Raw genomic sequence first — 16480 nt, forward strand, 5'->3', positions numbered from 1 at the left:
AAGGAAGAGAGAATGAATAATTGGCAGAGGGCAGTGGGTAGATAGCATAATGGTTATGCAAACAGACTCTCATGCCTGAGGCTCCAAAATCCCAGGTTCAATCCCCTGCACTACCATAAGCCAGAGCTAATCAGTGCTCTGGTTAAAAAAGAAAAGAAAAAAAGAAAGAAAGAAAAGGCAGACAACTAGCCACTGTGCCATGAGACTCGTGATTTTGTCTCATTTTCTTGATGTGAAGTCACATAGCTGTTTTAGGTAAATGAACTTCTGATTTGTTGCTGAGTCCCTCTAGACTAAGACTGTATGTCAAGAGACTAACCTGACTTGTCCCGACAGTGCTGAAGCAGTGACAGATCTTCTCAACACCAGAGTGAGGTCCCTCCCAGCAGAGTAGAGCAGTATCAACACAAGTGACAGTTTGTGGCAGCAAGTTTTTGTGAGACTTTACCCATTGAGATGGGCCATGTTTCATCCTTTTTATCTGTAGGTACACAATATTGAAATCTCATATTTTTCTTTCAGTTATTTTTAAAATTTTTTATGGGGGTTGGGCGGTAGTACAGCAGGTTAAATGCACATGGCACAAAGTGCAAGGACCAGCGTAAGGATCCTGGTTCAAGCCTCCAACTCCCCACCTGCAGGGGAGTCACTTCACAGGTGGTAAAGCAGGTCTGCAGGTGTCTATCTTTTCTTCCCCTGTCTTCCCCTCTTCTGTCAATTTCTCTGTCCTATCCAACAACAATGACAGCAATAACAACAATAATAGTAACAACAATAAACAAAAAGGGCAACAAAAGAGGGGAAAAAAGCAAATTAAAGAATTTTATTTATTTACTATTGGATAAAGACAGAGAGAAACTGAGAAGGGAGGAGGAGGTAGAGAGGGAAAGAGACAGAGAGAGACCTACAGCCCTGCTTCACCACTTGTGAAGCTTCCCCCCTGCAGTCGGGGGCCAGAGGTGTGAATCCAGGTCCTTGTACATTGTAATGTGAGCACTCAACCAGGTGCACCACCTCCTGGCCCCTTGAAAGTTCAAATTTTTAAAACTTCACATAGCACTATATTGAGATACTGTACATTTGTTTAAAAAATTAGGCATGCATATATAGTAATAACATCATTAGAACCAAATATCAAGGGAATATTTTAAATGGTCTTGATTGATTAAATGTCTTGTGTTTGCCACCAGGGTTATCACTGGAGCTTGTGTAAAAAAAAAAAAAAAAAAATCTCAGGGGACTATTTGGGACAGTTTGGAAATAGCTAGAAGAAATAAGTAGGAAGAGAATATATTTCTTTATCTTTTTAATGAAACCCACACACAATGTTTGACAATTTAGGAGAAAACACATTCCAGAGGCTGAGACGTATTTTGAAGATATAGAAAAATCCTTTATTTGGTCTTTTGTTCTAGAAGTGCATATATATATTACGATAAACATTTTGCTTACTATTAAGGTTTTAGCTGTAATAAATATGCTAACAACTTTACCAGTTGGTGCCTATTTTTCTTTTTTTCCTACCAGAACACTGCTCAGCTCTGCCATATGATAGTGTTGGGATTTGAACCTGAGACATCAGAACCTCAGAAAATAAGTCTTTTTGCATAATCATTATGCTATCTCCCCACCCAAGTTGGTGTCTTTCTAATGAGAAATCCACCACACCTGGACTCAAGATTTTTCTCATGCTTCTTCTTCTTCTAGCGTTTGCCCTTCTTCCGTAGCCAGTCAACAGCATCAGGTTGAGCCTGATGTAAAGTTTCGAGACCTCCTTTGAAACTGGAGAGGTGGCAGTCGTTGACTATGTGGGTAGGCAGATAACATCTGCCTGATGCTGTATCGCCAATTGACCAATAAGAACGCGTTTGGCAAAGGACAGCCCCTCAACATTAAGTTGGAGGACTCAAAGAGCAGGACCAACAGCTTGAAAGCTGGCAGGAGCTGCTTGTTGCTGGCTTTGAAAGTGACTGGGATCCAAGTGGATTCAGTCGGCTAGGGAGGATCGTCAGTTTCCCCAATGAATGGGTACTCACGAGATGCACCACGGGAAGGTCGATCCAATGCGAATAAAATTAGTATAAAATTAGAATAAAGTTAGTATAAAATTGTATATTGAAACACGAGGGGAGGGGAAAACCTTTTAGTTATCTTGTAAATGACCAAAATAAACAGCTGTGAATTGTTTCCGGGGACTTAAAAGACTAAGTGATGAGTGCCATAGTTGTATTTTTACCAGAGCATTCCTCAGCTCTGGTTTATGGTGGTACTGGGGATGAAACCAGGGACCTCCAGAGCCTAGGGTTCTGAAAGTTGTTTGCATAACCATTATGCTATCTCCACATCCCTTTCATGCCTTTTTTAAAAAACGAACTGGCCAGAAAGGCAATTAGAACATGTATTCCAGAAGAACACCTGATTGCAGAGGCCATCCTGTAACCCCTTCCCAGGTGGGGGGCTGGACGCCTGTTCACAGCATGACCATTCTAGTCACAGCTACTGTCATAGCTTTGGAGAGAGACTTTCATTTGATTCTATAAAGTTTTCTCCACGGCGTCACCTCCGGGGTCCTCTGGGCTCCTTATTTCCTCTCCCAGCGGGCGCCTGACCTATCCCTAAATCGCGCTTCATTACGTGACCCGCTCACCACCGCCGCCTGCTGCAAACGCAAGAACTCAGGGCGGCCATGTTGGGCACCACTCGGCCCACCCACCCCCGCAGCCACGCCTGCGCACGCGCACGCGCACGCCTGAGCCGCGTTGCGCCCGCGGCCTTCTGGGAAATGTAGTTCGGCGCGGGCGGGCCGGGTGGACACCGGCGGCCGGAGCTCGGCTGCAAGAGGTGAGCGCGGGCGGGGGATTGGGGGTTTCCGCGAGGCAGAGGACGGGGGGAGCCGAAGGCGTGGGCCGCATCCTTCTCGCCCTGAGCGGCTGCGGGCGGGAGCTCCAGGTGCGCCTCCTTTGCCCGCGGTGAGCATGCAGAGCGACCTGGGAGTCTCTTCCGGGGGTGGCGGCCCGGTCCGGGTCCGAGGGGGGGCGGGGACCCGCCTGAGAGCCCCGGGCTGAGGGTGGGGGTATGGCGCCCGCCCTCGGTGCCCCGGCTCCGCCCCGCCGGCAGCCCCCCCAGAGCTGCACAGCCCCCACCCAGCCCCTCCCGCCCTTTTTTTTTTTTTTAATTAGTTATCAGGGATCTGTTAATTAAAATAACTCAAGGCACCCTTTCTCTCCTATTAGAGCTGTCTTAATCTCTTTTAAAAAGACAAAGTTCACTGTAGCACAGCCAGGAAATTCAGGCCAGCAGGAAGATCATTCGAGAACTGTCAGAAATCTGTCTGTTCGGAATCTGCAGATGAACACCTGCAGAAACGCTTTGTCTTTCTTCTGACACACCAGCCCTGCGCCCAAGTCTCCAAGGGCTTTTTAAAAAGCAAGTCAGGAAGTGCACTGTGTAAGGTGCATACATCTGCAGGTGGGATTTTTTTTCTAATTTATTTATTTATTCCCTTTTGTTGCTGTTTTCTTTTTTATTGTTGTAATTATTGTTGTTGATGTCGTCATTGTTGGATAGGACAGAGAGAAATGGAGAGAAGAGGGGAAGACAGCGAGGGGGAGAGAAAGATAGACACCTGCAGACCTGCTTCACCACCTTTGAAGCAACTCCCCTGCAGGTGGAAAGCCGGGGGTTGGAACCCTGGTCCCTCCACTTTGCGCCACGTGCGCTTAACCCGCTGCGCTACCGCTCAACTCCGGCAGGAATTTTATAAACATTTCCTTGCTTGTCATCCGATTAAGATACAGTACAGGGCTGGGGAGACCGCATCGCGGCTCTGCAAAAAGTCTGTCCTGCCTGAGGCTCTGAGGTCCCACGTTCAAGCTCCGGCACCACCATCAGCCAGAGCTGAGCAGGACTCTGGTGAGAAGATAAAATACACTCTGAGACATTTAATATGTGGAAAATAGCTCTTTACTGCCATTACAAAAAAAAAAAAAAACATCTAGAAAGGAGGACTGTGCCATATTTAACATACTCTTTAGTCCTTTGGACCACCCCCCACACACACACCATTCCCCCCATCATAGTCTACACTACCTAGACCATCTGGCTGCAGGTGTCTTTCTGTCATCCTCTTGGGTGAAACTTCTGGGTCAAGGAGACTGTCATGCTTCAGACACCTGTCCTGTTCTCTCCAGAAAAGTAGGTTAGGAAGACTTCCCACAAGTTTTCCTAACCTACTTTTAACAAGAGGGTGCTTGTTCTCAGCCCTCTGAGAGGTGAGAGTGAGAGGACTGTTAAGATGTGCTTGTCAGACACCAGTGTTCTGTACACTCACTTGTTGCTAGACATAGAATCTGGCACAAGTGTTTTTTGAATTTGCACAAGTCTCACATTTTCATAGGGTCGTGGGTGAAAAACTACTTTTGGATCTTGGAGATTACTTCTAGGGGGTGCAGAGAGACGTGTAGTCCATGATAGTGAAAATGTTCATTTTTTTCTTCTAGTACCTTAGTTTCATTTTATGCACAGATCCCCCCCCCCATGGTAAGGTACTGTCAGTCATTGAAGAACCCAGCCCTCGTTAAGTGTCGTTCTATTCATGTTTTGATGTGTTCATATTTTTCTGAACTGTTCATATAGAAATTTAATCGGGGCGGGGGGGCGGGCAGTGGTCCGAAGCACAAGGACCAGCATAAGGGTCCCCGTTCGAGCCCCCGGCTCCCCACCTGATGGGGAGGTCACTTCACAGGCAGTGAAGCAGGTCTGCAGGTGTCTGTCTTTCTCCCTCTCTGCCTTCCCCTCCTCTCTCTCAATTTCTCTCTGTCCTATCTAACAACAACAACAATAACAACAACAAGGGCAACAAAAAAATGGCCTCCAGGATCAGTGGATTCATAGTGCAGGTACCAAACCCCAGCAATAACCCTAGAGACAAAAAAAAAAAAAAAAAGAAGAAATTTAATCTGAGGGTGGGGGAGATACCATAATGGTTATGCAAAGAGACATATGCTGTTGTTTTCGACGGGTTATGTTGTTTTCACCGGGCTGGCTTCACGGGCAGGTAACAGATGACCAGGGACTCATGGTTGAGCTGTAGGCAGTATCTCTTTATTCATGCAGGACGCAGCACAATCTAAGACGAGCTAAGCTAAACTCAAGGTACCATAAAACTCACAATGCTGTCTTTATATATACTTGCCAAGTAGGGTGGAAACAGGATGTGACATAGAGAGGGTGGAGAGAAAAGTGACTGGTGAAAATCAGAGTGTGACAAGGAGGGGGCAGAGCAGGCGAGAATCCTATCACTGAACCACCAATGCCCTGGAGGGAAGGTGGTACTTGTTAACAGTGGTTATGTAAATAGAATGAAGTGGTTATGTAAATAGAATAGTGTTAAGCAGGGGGGATTTAAACCAAATGAAACAGAAGGGGTCTCATGCATACCAACAATTCCCCCTTTCTTTTTAACTAATGGCCATTGTGGGGTGAACAGAAACCTATATCGTATAGGCGTTTTCAAAAGAACTGGCATAAGACATGGAAAACAAAATAGGCGAGCAGCAATAACCAGTGTGATGCCAAGGGGAACATTTCTTGCCTCAAAGGGCAAGGCCTAGCAGGCGAAAGGGCATTTCTTGCCTCTGGGAACGCTTCATGCCTCTGGGGGCATCTCTTGCCTCAAAGGGCATTTCATGCCTCTGTGGGCATAACCTAATAAGGAGGGGGAGTTTTCTGACTCTGGGGCAGAGCCTGCAGGCGAGGGGACATGATCTATAAAGTCTCAAGGCAATTGGCTGAAGTTAGTCTTTGAGAAACACAGCAGCGTGTACCAGTAAGTCCGATGGAGGTGTCAGTCCAAAGTAGATGACCACAGAAGAAAATGCCAGAGGATGAAACGCTGCACGTCTGTCTCGATGGGGAATATCGGCCACCAGAATTCTGCTTTTCTGTAGAGAGTGATCTTTGGAGTCTGTGAATCTGTTTCTTCAGGTCGTGCCAGGTCTCATCATTGGTTTCCAGGGGTGTGTTGTAGTCATTCCATCTTGTGGGCGATGTCAGAGAACAGGATCCAAATGTTACCTGCCCATGAAGCCAGCCCGGCGAAAACAACAATATGCTTGAGGCTTCAAAGTCCCAGGTTCAATCCTCTACCCCAACATAAACCAGAGCTGAGTAGTGCTCTGGTAAAATAATAATAATGATTTTAATTTTAATCTGGACCCTTGAATCATTTCCTTGTTAAACCAGAATATTCATGAGGGCAGGGAGTGTTTTGTTGACGGTTCTACTCATGCCCTCCCTGGGACTCAGTGGTGATGAGTGATTATGCTTGTTCAGTAATACTGGGTTCCTTTTTATTCCACTGGCCCAATTCTGGGTTCTAACTAATGAGAATATATGATGGGAAAGTTCTTGTTCGTCTTGTTCAGCTGGAGCTCGGTGCCAGCACTCTGAATCCACTGCTCTTAATAGCCATTTTTCCCCCATTTTATTAGATAAGACAGAAATTGAGAGAGGAGAGAGAGAAAGACCTGCAGACATGATTCGACACTTGTGAAGCATCCCCCTTGCAGGTGAGGAGCTGGGGCTCAAACCTAGCTTAGTTCTATGTGTGCTTAACTGGGTGCACCACCGCCTGGCCCCCAGTTCTTGTTCATCTGTATCCTATTTAAAAAACTTCCTGGAGTCAGGAGGTAGCGCAGTGTGTTGAGCACACATGGTACAAAGAGCAAGGACCAGTGTAAGGATCCCAGTTCAAGCCCCCAGCTCCCCACCTGCAGGGGAGTCGCTTCACAGGGGGTGAAGCAGGTCTGCAAGTGTCTGTCTTTCTCTTCCCCTCCCTGTCTCTCCTCCCCCTCTCAATTTCTCTCTGTCCTATCCAGCAACAACATCAATAGAAACAATAATAATGACAACAACAGGGGCAACAAAATGGGAAAAAATGGCCTCTAGGAGCAGTGAATTCATAGTGCAGGCACCGAGCCCCAGCAATAACCCTGGAGGAAAAAAAAAAATTCCTGCACTGTTAACATTATCCATGTGTCAGTTCCACTACTCCTGGGACAAACTTTTTCATACTGCCTTTTCTAAATAGAGGGAGAGACTACAGCACTGTTCCATTGTCCCTGGAATTTCCCTGTGCTGTGGTGCTTCCAAGTTGTGTTGGGATTAAATGCAGGGTCTCATGTTGAACTGCGCCGTGGAGAAGAGAGAGAGAAGATCCAGAGCGAAGAGGGAACACAAATCTTTATTTGCGCTGGCACCTCAGATTTGGGTGAGAGAAAAGCAGGTTGGGCCACGTGGAGGCAGCAAAAATGGACGCCTCACGCAGTAACCTTCCCTGCGTCTAAAGACCGAAGTGAAGGGCTGGCAAGAGAGAGAGGTGCAGAAGAAGAAGGGCTTTTATGGGAGTAGCTCTCGCGAGATTGGGAAGGGGGAAGAATAACTATAGCACTCCAGGGTAGGATAATAACTCTCCGGGAATGGGAAGGGGGAGGAGTAACCAAAGCACTCCAAATATCGCAGGGATATAGACAGCCCAGAGGACACAACATGGCGGAACAGACGCTCCAAGAATGTCCCAACTCTCGCGGGAACTAGCAATAGCCTGAGGGGACAACATGGCAGATGTGACTGCATCTACACAATTTCCCAGCATCTCCCCCTTTCCTTTTATCTAATGGCCACAGTATAGGAAATTTAGAGTGGAGCAGGCTTAAATGTTTTTAAGGAATGCCGTGCTCAGGTGGGAAGATGTAGGATGTTTTTGTGGGGGAGGGAAGACTTACATGGCCGCCAGCCTTGTAAGATTGTGTGTCCCCCCTGTGCTCAGCCCCTCTGTAGAGAGAGAGACTTATCTGGAGGGACTCATCTCATAGGTTAAGCTCTGCCAGGCTCCATCTCCTCACAATTTTTCTACATCTTTCCCTATCTTTCTATCTAGTCATCACATTAAGATGGGTCAATGTCTGTAAAAGACTCCATCTGTGACAGAGGAATAGTAGTGTAGGGGCAAAGGAACGTTCCCCGTCTATGGGGGAGGGGGGAAGGGCTCGTAATAAGGGGGCATTTCCTGCTTCAAAGCGCAGGACGTGTAGGCGGGAGGGCATGGCCCGCCAAGTGGAGGGGCTATTTGGCATTGTATAGTCCTCAAGGCAACAGTCTGCAAAGTCTATGAACTACTCAGGGTCAGTCTTTGAAAAGTCAGCAGCATGAAGGGAAGGAAGCTGCTGTAAAATTGTGTAAAGTGTCCAAAGGGTAAACCAGCAAGTCCAATATAAGTGTCAGTCCAAAGTAGGCAACTAGGGGGAGAAATGGCAGGGGGTGAAACGCTGCATGAGGAAGGTCAGCCGCTGGAATTCCGCTTCTCTAGACAGTGAGCTGGAACCGCCAAAACATGACAGGCAAAGCAGAAGTAGAAAGGGCAGACAGGCAGTAAAAAAAGTTCTGTCCTTGGAGTCTGTGAATCAGGTTTTTCAGATCGCTTTAGGTGACATCTAGGGTTTCGGGGGGGGGGGTATGCCACTGTAGTTGTGCCATCTAGTGGGTGATGTCAGGGTGTGCAGGGGTCCAGATGGTTTTTCCCGGGATTCCTGTGAAAGAAACAAACAATCTGCTTCTCGTGGTTAGCAGGGCATCTGATTTGAATTTTTTATAGAAAAAGAGGTTTGGTACCTTAGCCAACTGAGTATTGGGGGATGTATCTTTCCTATTATTAATTATTATTATTATTATTATTTGTCATGGTAATCAGCCATTATCTGGAAGGTCCTGGGTGATTCATGGGGAAAAAGAACTTATCTTTTAACAAAGACTCTAAGGTGTAGGGAAGCAGGAACTTATCTTTTAACAAAGACTCTATGGTCATGCCAATAGCAACCTTGAGGGCACATGTGGCTCCCCACAGTCTCAGGCTTAGCAAGGTATACACCTTACCCAGTGAATCATCTCCCAGTGACACCACTAACTTTAAAACAAAAATTTCTCCCCATAATTAATTTCAAGACATTATTGTTTAGGTATAAGTTGGGTGGTATGCCAGGTCTATAGATTAAGAGAAGTTATATATTTAAAGGTTTATAACTTTGCTTGTTAGAATTCTATAAATTTCAAAGAAGTCACGGCTTGTATTTGGCCAAATGGTATGTCTCTCAGTCTGTTCACTTTTCTATCTTTCTTTCAGTTGTGATAATCCAGGATTATTGCTGGATATCAGTGTCTGCACATCAAAAATCACTGCTCCTAGTACATGTCCCCTACTCCCCCCCTCACTTTTTTTTTTTTAGAGAGACAGAAATTTAGAGGGAAGGAGGAGATAGAGAGACAGAGTCTATAGCTGTACCACCCTGAACATGCGATCTCGTCTGATCTCAGAAGCTAAGCAGGTTGGGCCTGGTTAGTAACTGAATGGAAGAGACAGAGAGACACCTGCCGACCCACTTCACCACTTGTGAAGCTTCCCTCCTGCAGTTGGGGAGTGAGGGCTTAAAGCTGGATCCTTACACGTGGTGATATGTGTTCTCTACTGGGTGTTCATCTTTCTGTATATATCAAAGTAATTATAGTAAAATAATTTTTAAAAGTATAGTATCTTTCTTTATCTAGATGCTGTCCACTTATTTGGTTTGTCTGTGGGTCTCTGCTGTTATTGCAGGAGTCTCCTTTCTCCTGAGTGTTGTTTCTCCCCTCAGCTCTGCCTCCTCTGGATCCAGCCCCAGCCTAACGAGGGCCACCACAGGAAGGAGGCAGAAGGCAATGGCTGCCAGGCCTCGACCATGGGGAGCCCAGGTGAGCTCATTTTCCTCTTTCAAACCTCTCCCTTACTCCTCTTACTCAGGTTCCCCTATTCACCTACAGTACAACACTCCTATTAAGTGTGACTCAGTAGATTGTATTTTGAAACCGGAAAGACTTGAGACTATTCTCTTCATGATTCAGTGATGTTGGGGGAGGGGAGGAGCTAACTTAGGGACTTTGCCAGCTCCCTCCCTTGGGGTCCGTCCGGGGACTTCTTGAAAGAATTACAAGGTAGACTCTATGATCCATATACAAATCCTAAACTCCTTTACTAAAGTTAGGTAGAAATTGAAGAGAAGTGAAGTTAAAGGGAAGAGAAAGCTCAGGAGACAGGGTCCCCAAGGGCCATTGCAAAGAGCTTCTCTGTGTGAATATCCTCTCCTCTTTTTTTTTTTTTTGGTGTTGCATATCCTCTCCTCTTATGGGTCACACCTGAGCCAGCTTCCCACTGACCTGCTGTGGTCACCAGGTGTGGTTACCTTATTAAAACCCCTCCCACAGTGTTCAAAGGTATCCTTTGTCCTCTAGTTCCCAATTCCCATGTGTGTGTGATACCTTGTGCCCCGATTCCCACTTCCCATGTGTGCAGACATGGTTCAGCAAAGTCTCTGTGCTCCCAGGCTCCCCCTGTCTATCCCCTGACCCCAGCAGGGCTGGGAGGGAGCTCACACAGCAGAGCCCACCACATGGGAGCACCATGCAAAAGAGGAAGCTTCACCAGCAGTGGATAAGTGCTGTGGTGTCTCTGCTCACTCTGTTTTTCTGTCATTCTGTTTCTCACCCTCTACCTATAAACAGAAGGAGGGCAGGGCAGGCTGAGGTGGCGGGACACCCTCTGGGAGCAGTGGAATCATGCAGGCATGAAGCCCTAGCAAAACCCTGGCAGCAAAAGAAAAAATAATAAGTGTTAGTGTTTCCACTGGCATCAACCCAACCTGTCTCCAGGATTGGATCAGCATAATTAGAGGGCTTGCTATAATGGACTCAGAGTGTCCCAGGTTTAAATCCGAACTCTCTGCCATTTAGTAGTTGCAATGTATGTAAGCAGTGGTTGTGTAAAAGACTTTGATGCCTGAGGTTCCAGAGTCCCAGGTTCAATCCCTGCACCACCATAAGCAGGAGTTTAGCTGTACTTTGATAAAGCAAACAAAGCAAAACAACAACAAACAACAGAAAAGAAAACATGTCCTCTTGGTGATGGCAGAAATAACAGCATTAAGAGACTGTTGGACTAGTGGTTATGCAAAGAGACTCTCATGTCTGAAGCTCCAAAGTCCCAGGTTCATTGCCCCAACCATCATAAGCCAGAGCTGAGCAGTGCTCTGGTTAGAAATAAAAAGGGTGGAGAAGGGAGTGTGGGTGGTGGTGCATATATATTACTATGCAAGGACCTGGGTTCAAGCCCCCATTCCTCAACCCCTCACCTGTAGGAGAGCTTCAGTAGCAGTGAAGCAAGGCTGCAGGTGTCTCTTTTTCTCTCCCTCTCTATTTCCTCCTACCCTCTCCGTTTCTCTCTGCCCTATCTAGTAAAACATAACTTAAAAAAAAAAGTTAAGTGTTTATCACATACGTGGCAATGGTAAAAATATCACACATGGTTTGTTTCATTAATAATTCTTCTTTGTAGGTTTGTGGAAAAGTCGGGTGACATATTGTAAATGAGAAGGTACCTAGTGTGGTTCCTGGCACATTAGAGGTGGTTGGGTAAGTGGTGGGCACTCTTACCTCTATTTTTAAGTCAAGCTGGGCTGTTTTAACTGCCCTCTGATAGACCACATTCCAGATGAATCTGTTTCCTCCCATTAGCCGGGATTCGCACCTGTTTTGTAAGACCTAACATCCCATGTGCTGCTTTGACAACTGAAAGTCTCACGGGGCTCCAGAGGCTAGTTGTGGTTTTCCTGCTTTGACCAGATACACCTCAAGCGAGTGATCTTCCCTCTTAGCTAGACTAGGAACACCCGCTCCCAGCCCTCAGTACAAGTGTCACCCCTTCCCAGCCAGAGAAACTGTTCACACAGGCTAATCACACCTCCCCTCAGCTGCAGGAACATGCCACACCAGTCCTTGATACTGAAATCTCACTCAGGCTAACTCAAACCAGGAAAATATTCTAAGACTGAAGCTTATACTTAGGAAAGCCAGTGTGGCAGAGACCCTTCTGCCTGAGGGAGACAGAAGAAGTGTGCACCTCTAACAAGAATGACCCATCTTTTTATAGGCTTGTCACAAAGACACTCCACAGAGAGCTTACAGCAGAAGAAAGCATAATGGGTACATCTGCAAAAGAGTTGTGGGGTCACAGAAGAGACAGAGATTACATCAGGTAAATAGTCGAATGTCAGGGACATAAATTCTCTCAGGACATGTACAATAGTTTCACAATTCTACCAACTACTCCACTATCGTGTTAAGGTAGGTGATGTCTCTGAAGGTAAACAGGTCACATAGTCATTCTCAGGTGATCACTTTGGCAGAGAGAAAGACTTTGACCTCCCCCAACCCCCACTGCCCTCTGGGAAGCCATGGAATTGTCAGCCTTACAGAGTGATTGATTAAGTCATAGTCTGTGCTAATCTGAAACAGGCATAAGCCCAGAATATCAAGATGTATGTATTGTATTGGACGCTCCCCAGTACCTAGCCACCAGTGCTCACCTCACCTCCTTGTCAGCATAAAAATACTTATTTTCCCATAGCTCCTGTTCCATGCTTCCTGGCTCAAACCCCTCAGAGGCCCTTCGAGGTGTAGTTGCCTCCCCTGAGCTGTGGGGACATGTGACTGAGAGCCACATTCAGCCCCATCTACCCATTGCCAGGACAAGATGATCATCCCAGTTGCCCTGGAATGCCTGGTGTATGGGGTGAAGAGTGATTTGAGGGCTGAGTGGTGGCACATCTGGTTGAGCACATATGTCACAATGTGCAAGTATCCAGGTTCAAGCCCTCAGTCCCCACCTTCAGGGGGAAAGCCTTGCAAGTGTTGAAGCAGTGCTGCAGATGTCTCTCTGTCTCTCTCCCTGTCTATCTCCCCCTTCCCTCTTCATTTCTGACTGTCGATACCCAATAAATAAATAGATAATACAAAAAAAAATTTTTAAAGAGTGATTTGAACCCAATTGACATTTCCCCAACAACATTCTAGAATAATCTACAGCTCTTTTCAACTCTCTCTCCCTCAACCTGCTCTCCCTTTCCTAAAGGCCAGTGTACTTCCCTGTCTTTTATCTCGGATTATTTCATGGTGACACCTTTTTTTGTTGTTGCTGAAACTGACTCTCTAGGAAGGTTACACATTTGTCATGCAGACTTCTGTATCCTGTCCCTCCTCCTAATGCTGCTGTTTTGTTTTTTCTTCACTTCCCTCAAGGCCTTTATTGGCATAACACTTTGCTGAGCAGGAATTTACGGTTTCAGGAGTCAGTGTCTTTCAAGGATGTGTCTGTGGATTTTTCTTGGGAGGAGTGGATTCCTCTCAATGCTGGGGAACTCCAGGAGCCTGGCTGCTCCAGGTAAGAGCTTCTCCTTGGAGCTCATGCCTACTATGGTATTCCTTTCCAGTAAACATCTTGTGTAGCCTCTAAATGCATGGCTTTACATTCATGGTCCTTCCCCTGTCTTCAGGGACAATTCTAATAGGGTACTTGCTTTTTTTTTTTTTTTTTTTTAGATAGAGATAGAAAGGCAAGGGTGGGGTATAGATGCTGGGCTAGCCTGAGGTTGTTTCTTCCCGGGCATGTGCTTTCCAGGTTGGAGAAAATTTGACCAGAGCCAACCTAGGCTGCTGCTTACTCAGCGATGCGGTAGAGGAACCAGGAACTCTTGTGGCTGAGCGGGGAAGCAATGCAATGTTTATTGATCAGAAAAGAATCAGCATTTATACTTTCCAGGAAGGAAGTGGCAGGGTAGAAAAAAGGAAGTGACTAGGAGAGGGGGTGGAGTAGAAAAAGAGCGAGAACCAGTGGGGATTAAACCAATGCCCTGTAGGCAGGGTGGGTCTTATACCAAACAATGATTATGTAAATAGACCACAGTGTTAAGCAGTGCAGGGGAACAGAAGCAGAATTAGCCAAAGGAGAAATGATGACCAACATAGCATAATGGTTATACAACAAGAGTTTCATGCCTGAGGCTTTCAAGTCCCGGGTTCAATCCCCTACACCACCATAAGCCAGAGCTGAGTAGTGCTCTGGTCAGAAAAAAAAAAAAAAAAAGATTGAAAGGCAGAGAAAATGAAAGAAACCACAGCACTGAAGCACTGCACCACCACTTGTAAAACTTTCTCTGTGTGGTCTCCAGGGGCTCAAACCTGGGTCCTTACACATGGTAAGGTGTGCACTCTACTAGGTCCCTGTTCCCTCCATCTACTTGTTTACAATTGTATTTTCACAGTGTATTTTCCTCATATCTTCAGATGTCTACCCACTCATATTAGACTCACTGAAAAGGTCATTTACTGAGTTTCTTTTTCCTTTTTTTCATTGAAATGATTTATAGCACTGTTGTTGACACATGGGTACAACTTTTTAACTCCTCATGATAGGTGTTTGCAAAACACTCTCACCCCCAGCTTAGGTCCATTTCCGTCATCATGTACCAGGACCCCAAAGTGCCACCCCCAACCTCTTCCTTACTTTCTTTCCATAATTTGTGTTGTTGCAATATATCACATCCAATCCAATTTTTACTTTGTGTTTTCCTTTTCTGTGTTTGTTTCTTAAGTTCCACCTCTGAGGGAGATCATCTGGTATTCAACTTTCTCTTTCTGGCTTATTTCACTTAACATGATTTCTTCAAGCTCCGTCCAAGATGAGGTGAAGGGGAATTCATTATTCTTAATATCTGAGTATTTTCTATTATATATATATATATATATATATATATATATATATATATATATATATATATATATCATAACTTTCTTAGTCACTTATGTGTTGTTGAACATTTAGGTTGCTTCCAAGTTTGGGTTATTACAAATTGCACTGTTATGAACATAGGTATATGTAGATCTCATTGGATGGGTGTGTTTGTTTCCTTAAAGTATATTCCCAGGAGTGGAATTGCTGGGTCATAGAGAAGGGACATTTCTAGCCTTCTGAGTATTCTCCGGACTGCTCTCCATAGGAGTTGGACCAATTTTCATTCTCACCAGCCGTGTAGAAGGTTCCTTTACCCCCATAATCTCTTAATCTTCTTCAAAGCCTATGCCTGTCACATTGCCTGCCAGCATAAGTATTTAACATGCCTAGTGAGTAAATAATGGATGACATCAAGTAGTATTTTTAGATATCAGGTGAAAATAGAGGTGAGTGCTATAGTCCTATTTGAAACACTCATGTCAATGAATATGGATCATTAACAGGAAGAATGAGGGAGAAGGAAAAAGCAGCAGGAACGGAGCCCTAAGGAACAAAGATATTCAACTGGGGAGGCAAAGACGCTCTAACAAAGATGAGTAAAGAGTAGTCTTAAGAGAGGGTTTAGGGAGAGCTGAGCCAGAGAAGAGAGACAAGCAGAGGGAGAGTACAACAGTGCCAAACACAAAGAACACGAGCTTGACATGAGCACGGGACCTGTGGACATAGTAGACCTCCTTAGTGCTGAGGGAAATGTGAGGAGGTGGCAGGTGAGCACCTGCACGTAGAGTGTGCTATTCCAACAAGGCCTGCTCTGCAGGAAGAAGGAGAAAGGACGACTCAGGTAGACGGCATTGATTTGTTCTTTCTTTTTTTTTTTTTAGCATGAATTGTAAATAAATGCATTTACAGTAACAGAGGAGCTATACTCTAGATCAGAGGAACTAATCCTAGAATAATGGAAGAAGAGGATGGAGCCCAGAAAGCATGACGATGTCCAAACTCCAGATGTTGTTCCTTCCAGTTTTCCTCCAGTGTTCCTGCTAGGTTAAGCTAACATCTGGTCTTTTTCTCCTGTCCAAAACCAAGAGAAGAAAGCATAGACTGAGTGTTGTACTCAACTCTTCCAGCACCATCATCTGACTCACTTGTCCTAACAGTCCTATGGGGTAGGTGGCATTGGCCCTTCTGCTAGGGAATCCATGTGCTCAGAGAGGTGGAATAACAGACCAGAATTGAGACTCAGGCTTTTCAGTTTTGTTTGTTTGTTTCTGTTTTCAGGTTTAATGATGATTTAAAAAATAATTAACTTTCTTTCCCTGCCTTGCTATTTACTGAAAACAGAACCTTCATATCCTGGCCTTTTTGTACTGTTGTCTTCTTTTTCTGTTCCCGTGTCTATTGAAAACTTCACTACACTTTGCTCCCACTTTGTAAAAGATTAGTAGAAAGTTATTAGAGCATTAGAAGTGCTATTCCTAGCAACAGTGTTAGCCTAGTGAACTTGCTAATGATAAAAAAAAAAAAAAACTGGAGGGAGTCGGGCGGTAGTCCAGCGGGTTGAGCACATGTGGCACAAGGCGCAGGTAGTGGCAAGGGGATCCCGGTTCAAGCCCCCGGCTCCCCACCTGCAGGGAAGTCGCTTCACAGTTGGTGAAGCAGGTCTTCAGGTGTCTATCTTTCTCTCCCCCCTCTGTCTTCCCCTCTTCTCTCTGCAGGTGTCTATATTTCTCTCCCTCTCTCTGTCTTCCCCTCCTCTCTCCATTTCTCTCTGTCCTATCCAACAGTGACGACATCAATAGCAACAACAATGATGACTACAACAACAAT

The 16480-nt window shown here is 45.5% G+C and overlaps 1 protein-coding gene and 1 long non-coding RNA gene across 30 annotated transcripts in view; one reads left to right on the forward strand and one right to left on the reverse strand.

Moving 5' to 3' along the window:
• Positions 1 to 318: 318 nt before the first annotated feature.
• Positions 319 to 2685, reverse strand: LOC132540147 (uncharacterized). Its single transcript, XR_009551388.1, has 2 exons — positions 2561 to 2685; positions 319 to 481 (listed from the first exon to the last, which is right to left on the reverse strand). It is a non-coding gene; the product is annotated as an uncharacterized LOC132540147 (long non-coding RNA).
• Positions 2686 to 2779: 94 nt separating this feature from the next.
• Positions 2780 to 16480, forward strand: part of LOC103117108 (zinc finger protein ZFP2) — a 32591-nt gene continuing 18890 nt past the window's right edge. For 3 of the 29 annotated variants that reach the window (XR_001601603.2, XR_009551495.1, XM_060197281.1), the window contains exons 1-3: positions 2791 to 2841; positions 3234 to 3468; positions 9650 to 9783. Coding sequence is in view for 11 of the 29 variants with exons in the window: in XM_060197289.1 (XP_060053272.1) it covers positions 13228 to 13303 (76 nt within the window). In the remaining 18 variants the exon portion in view is untranslated. Of the gene's footprint in view, positions 2842 to 2879; positions 2970 to 3233; positions 3469 to 3791; positions 3913 to 9178; positions 9241 to 9649; positions 9784 to 11419; positions 11497 to 12013; positions 12119 to 13161; positions 13304 to 15534; positions 15820 to 16480 lie in introns of those variants that run through there. The other 26 variants (XM_060197287.1, XM_060197296.1, XM_060197300.1 and 23 more) reach the window with 25 other exon arrangements.

Source organism: Erinaceus europaeus, chromosome 9 (assembly GCF_950295315.1).
Source record: "Erinaceus europaeus chromosome 9, mEriEur2.1, whole genome shotgun sequence".
In the NCBI taxonomy this organism is placed as follows: domain Eukaryota; kingdom Metazoa; phylum Chordata; class Mammalia; order Eulipotyphla; family Erinaceidae; genus Erinaceus; species Erinaceus europaeus.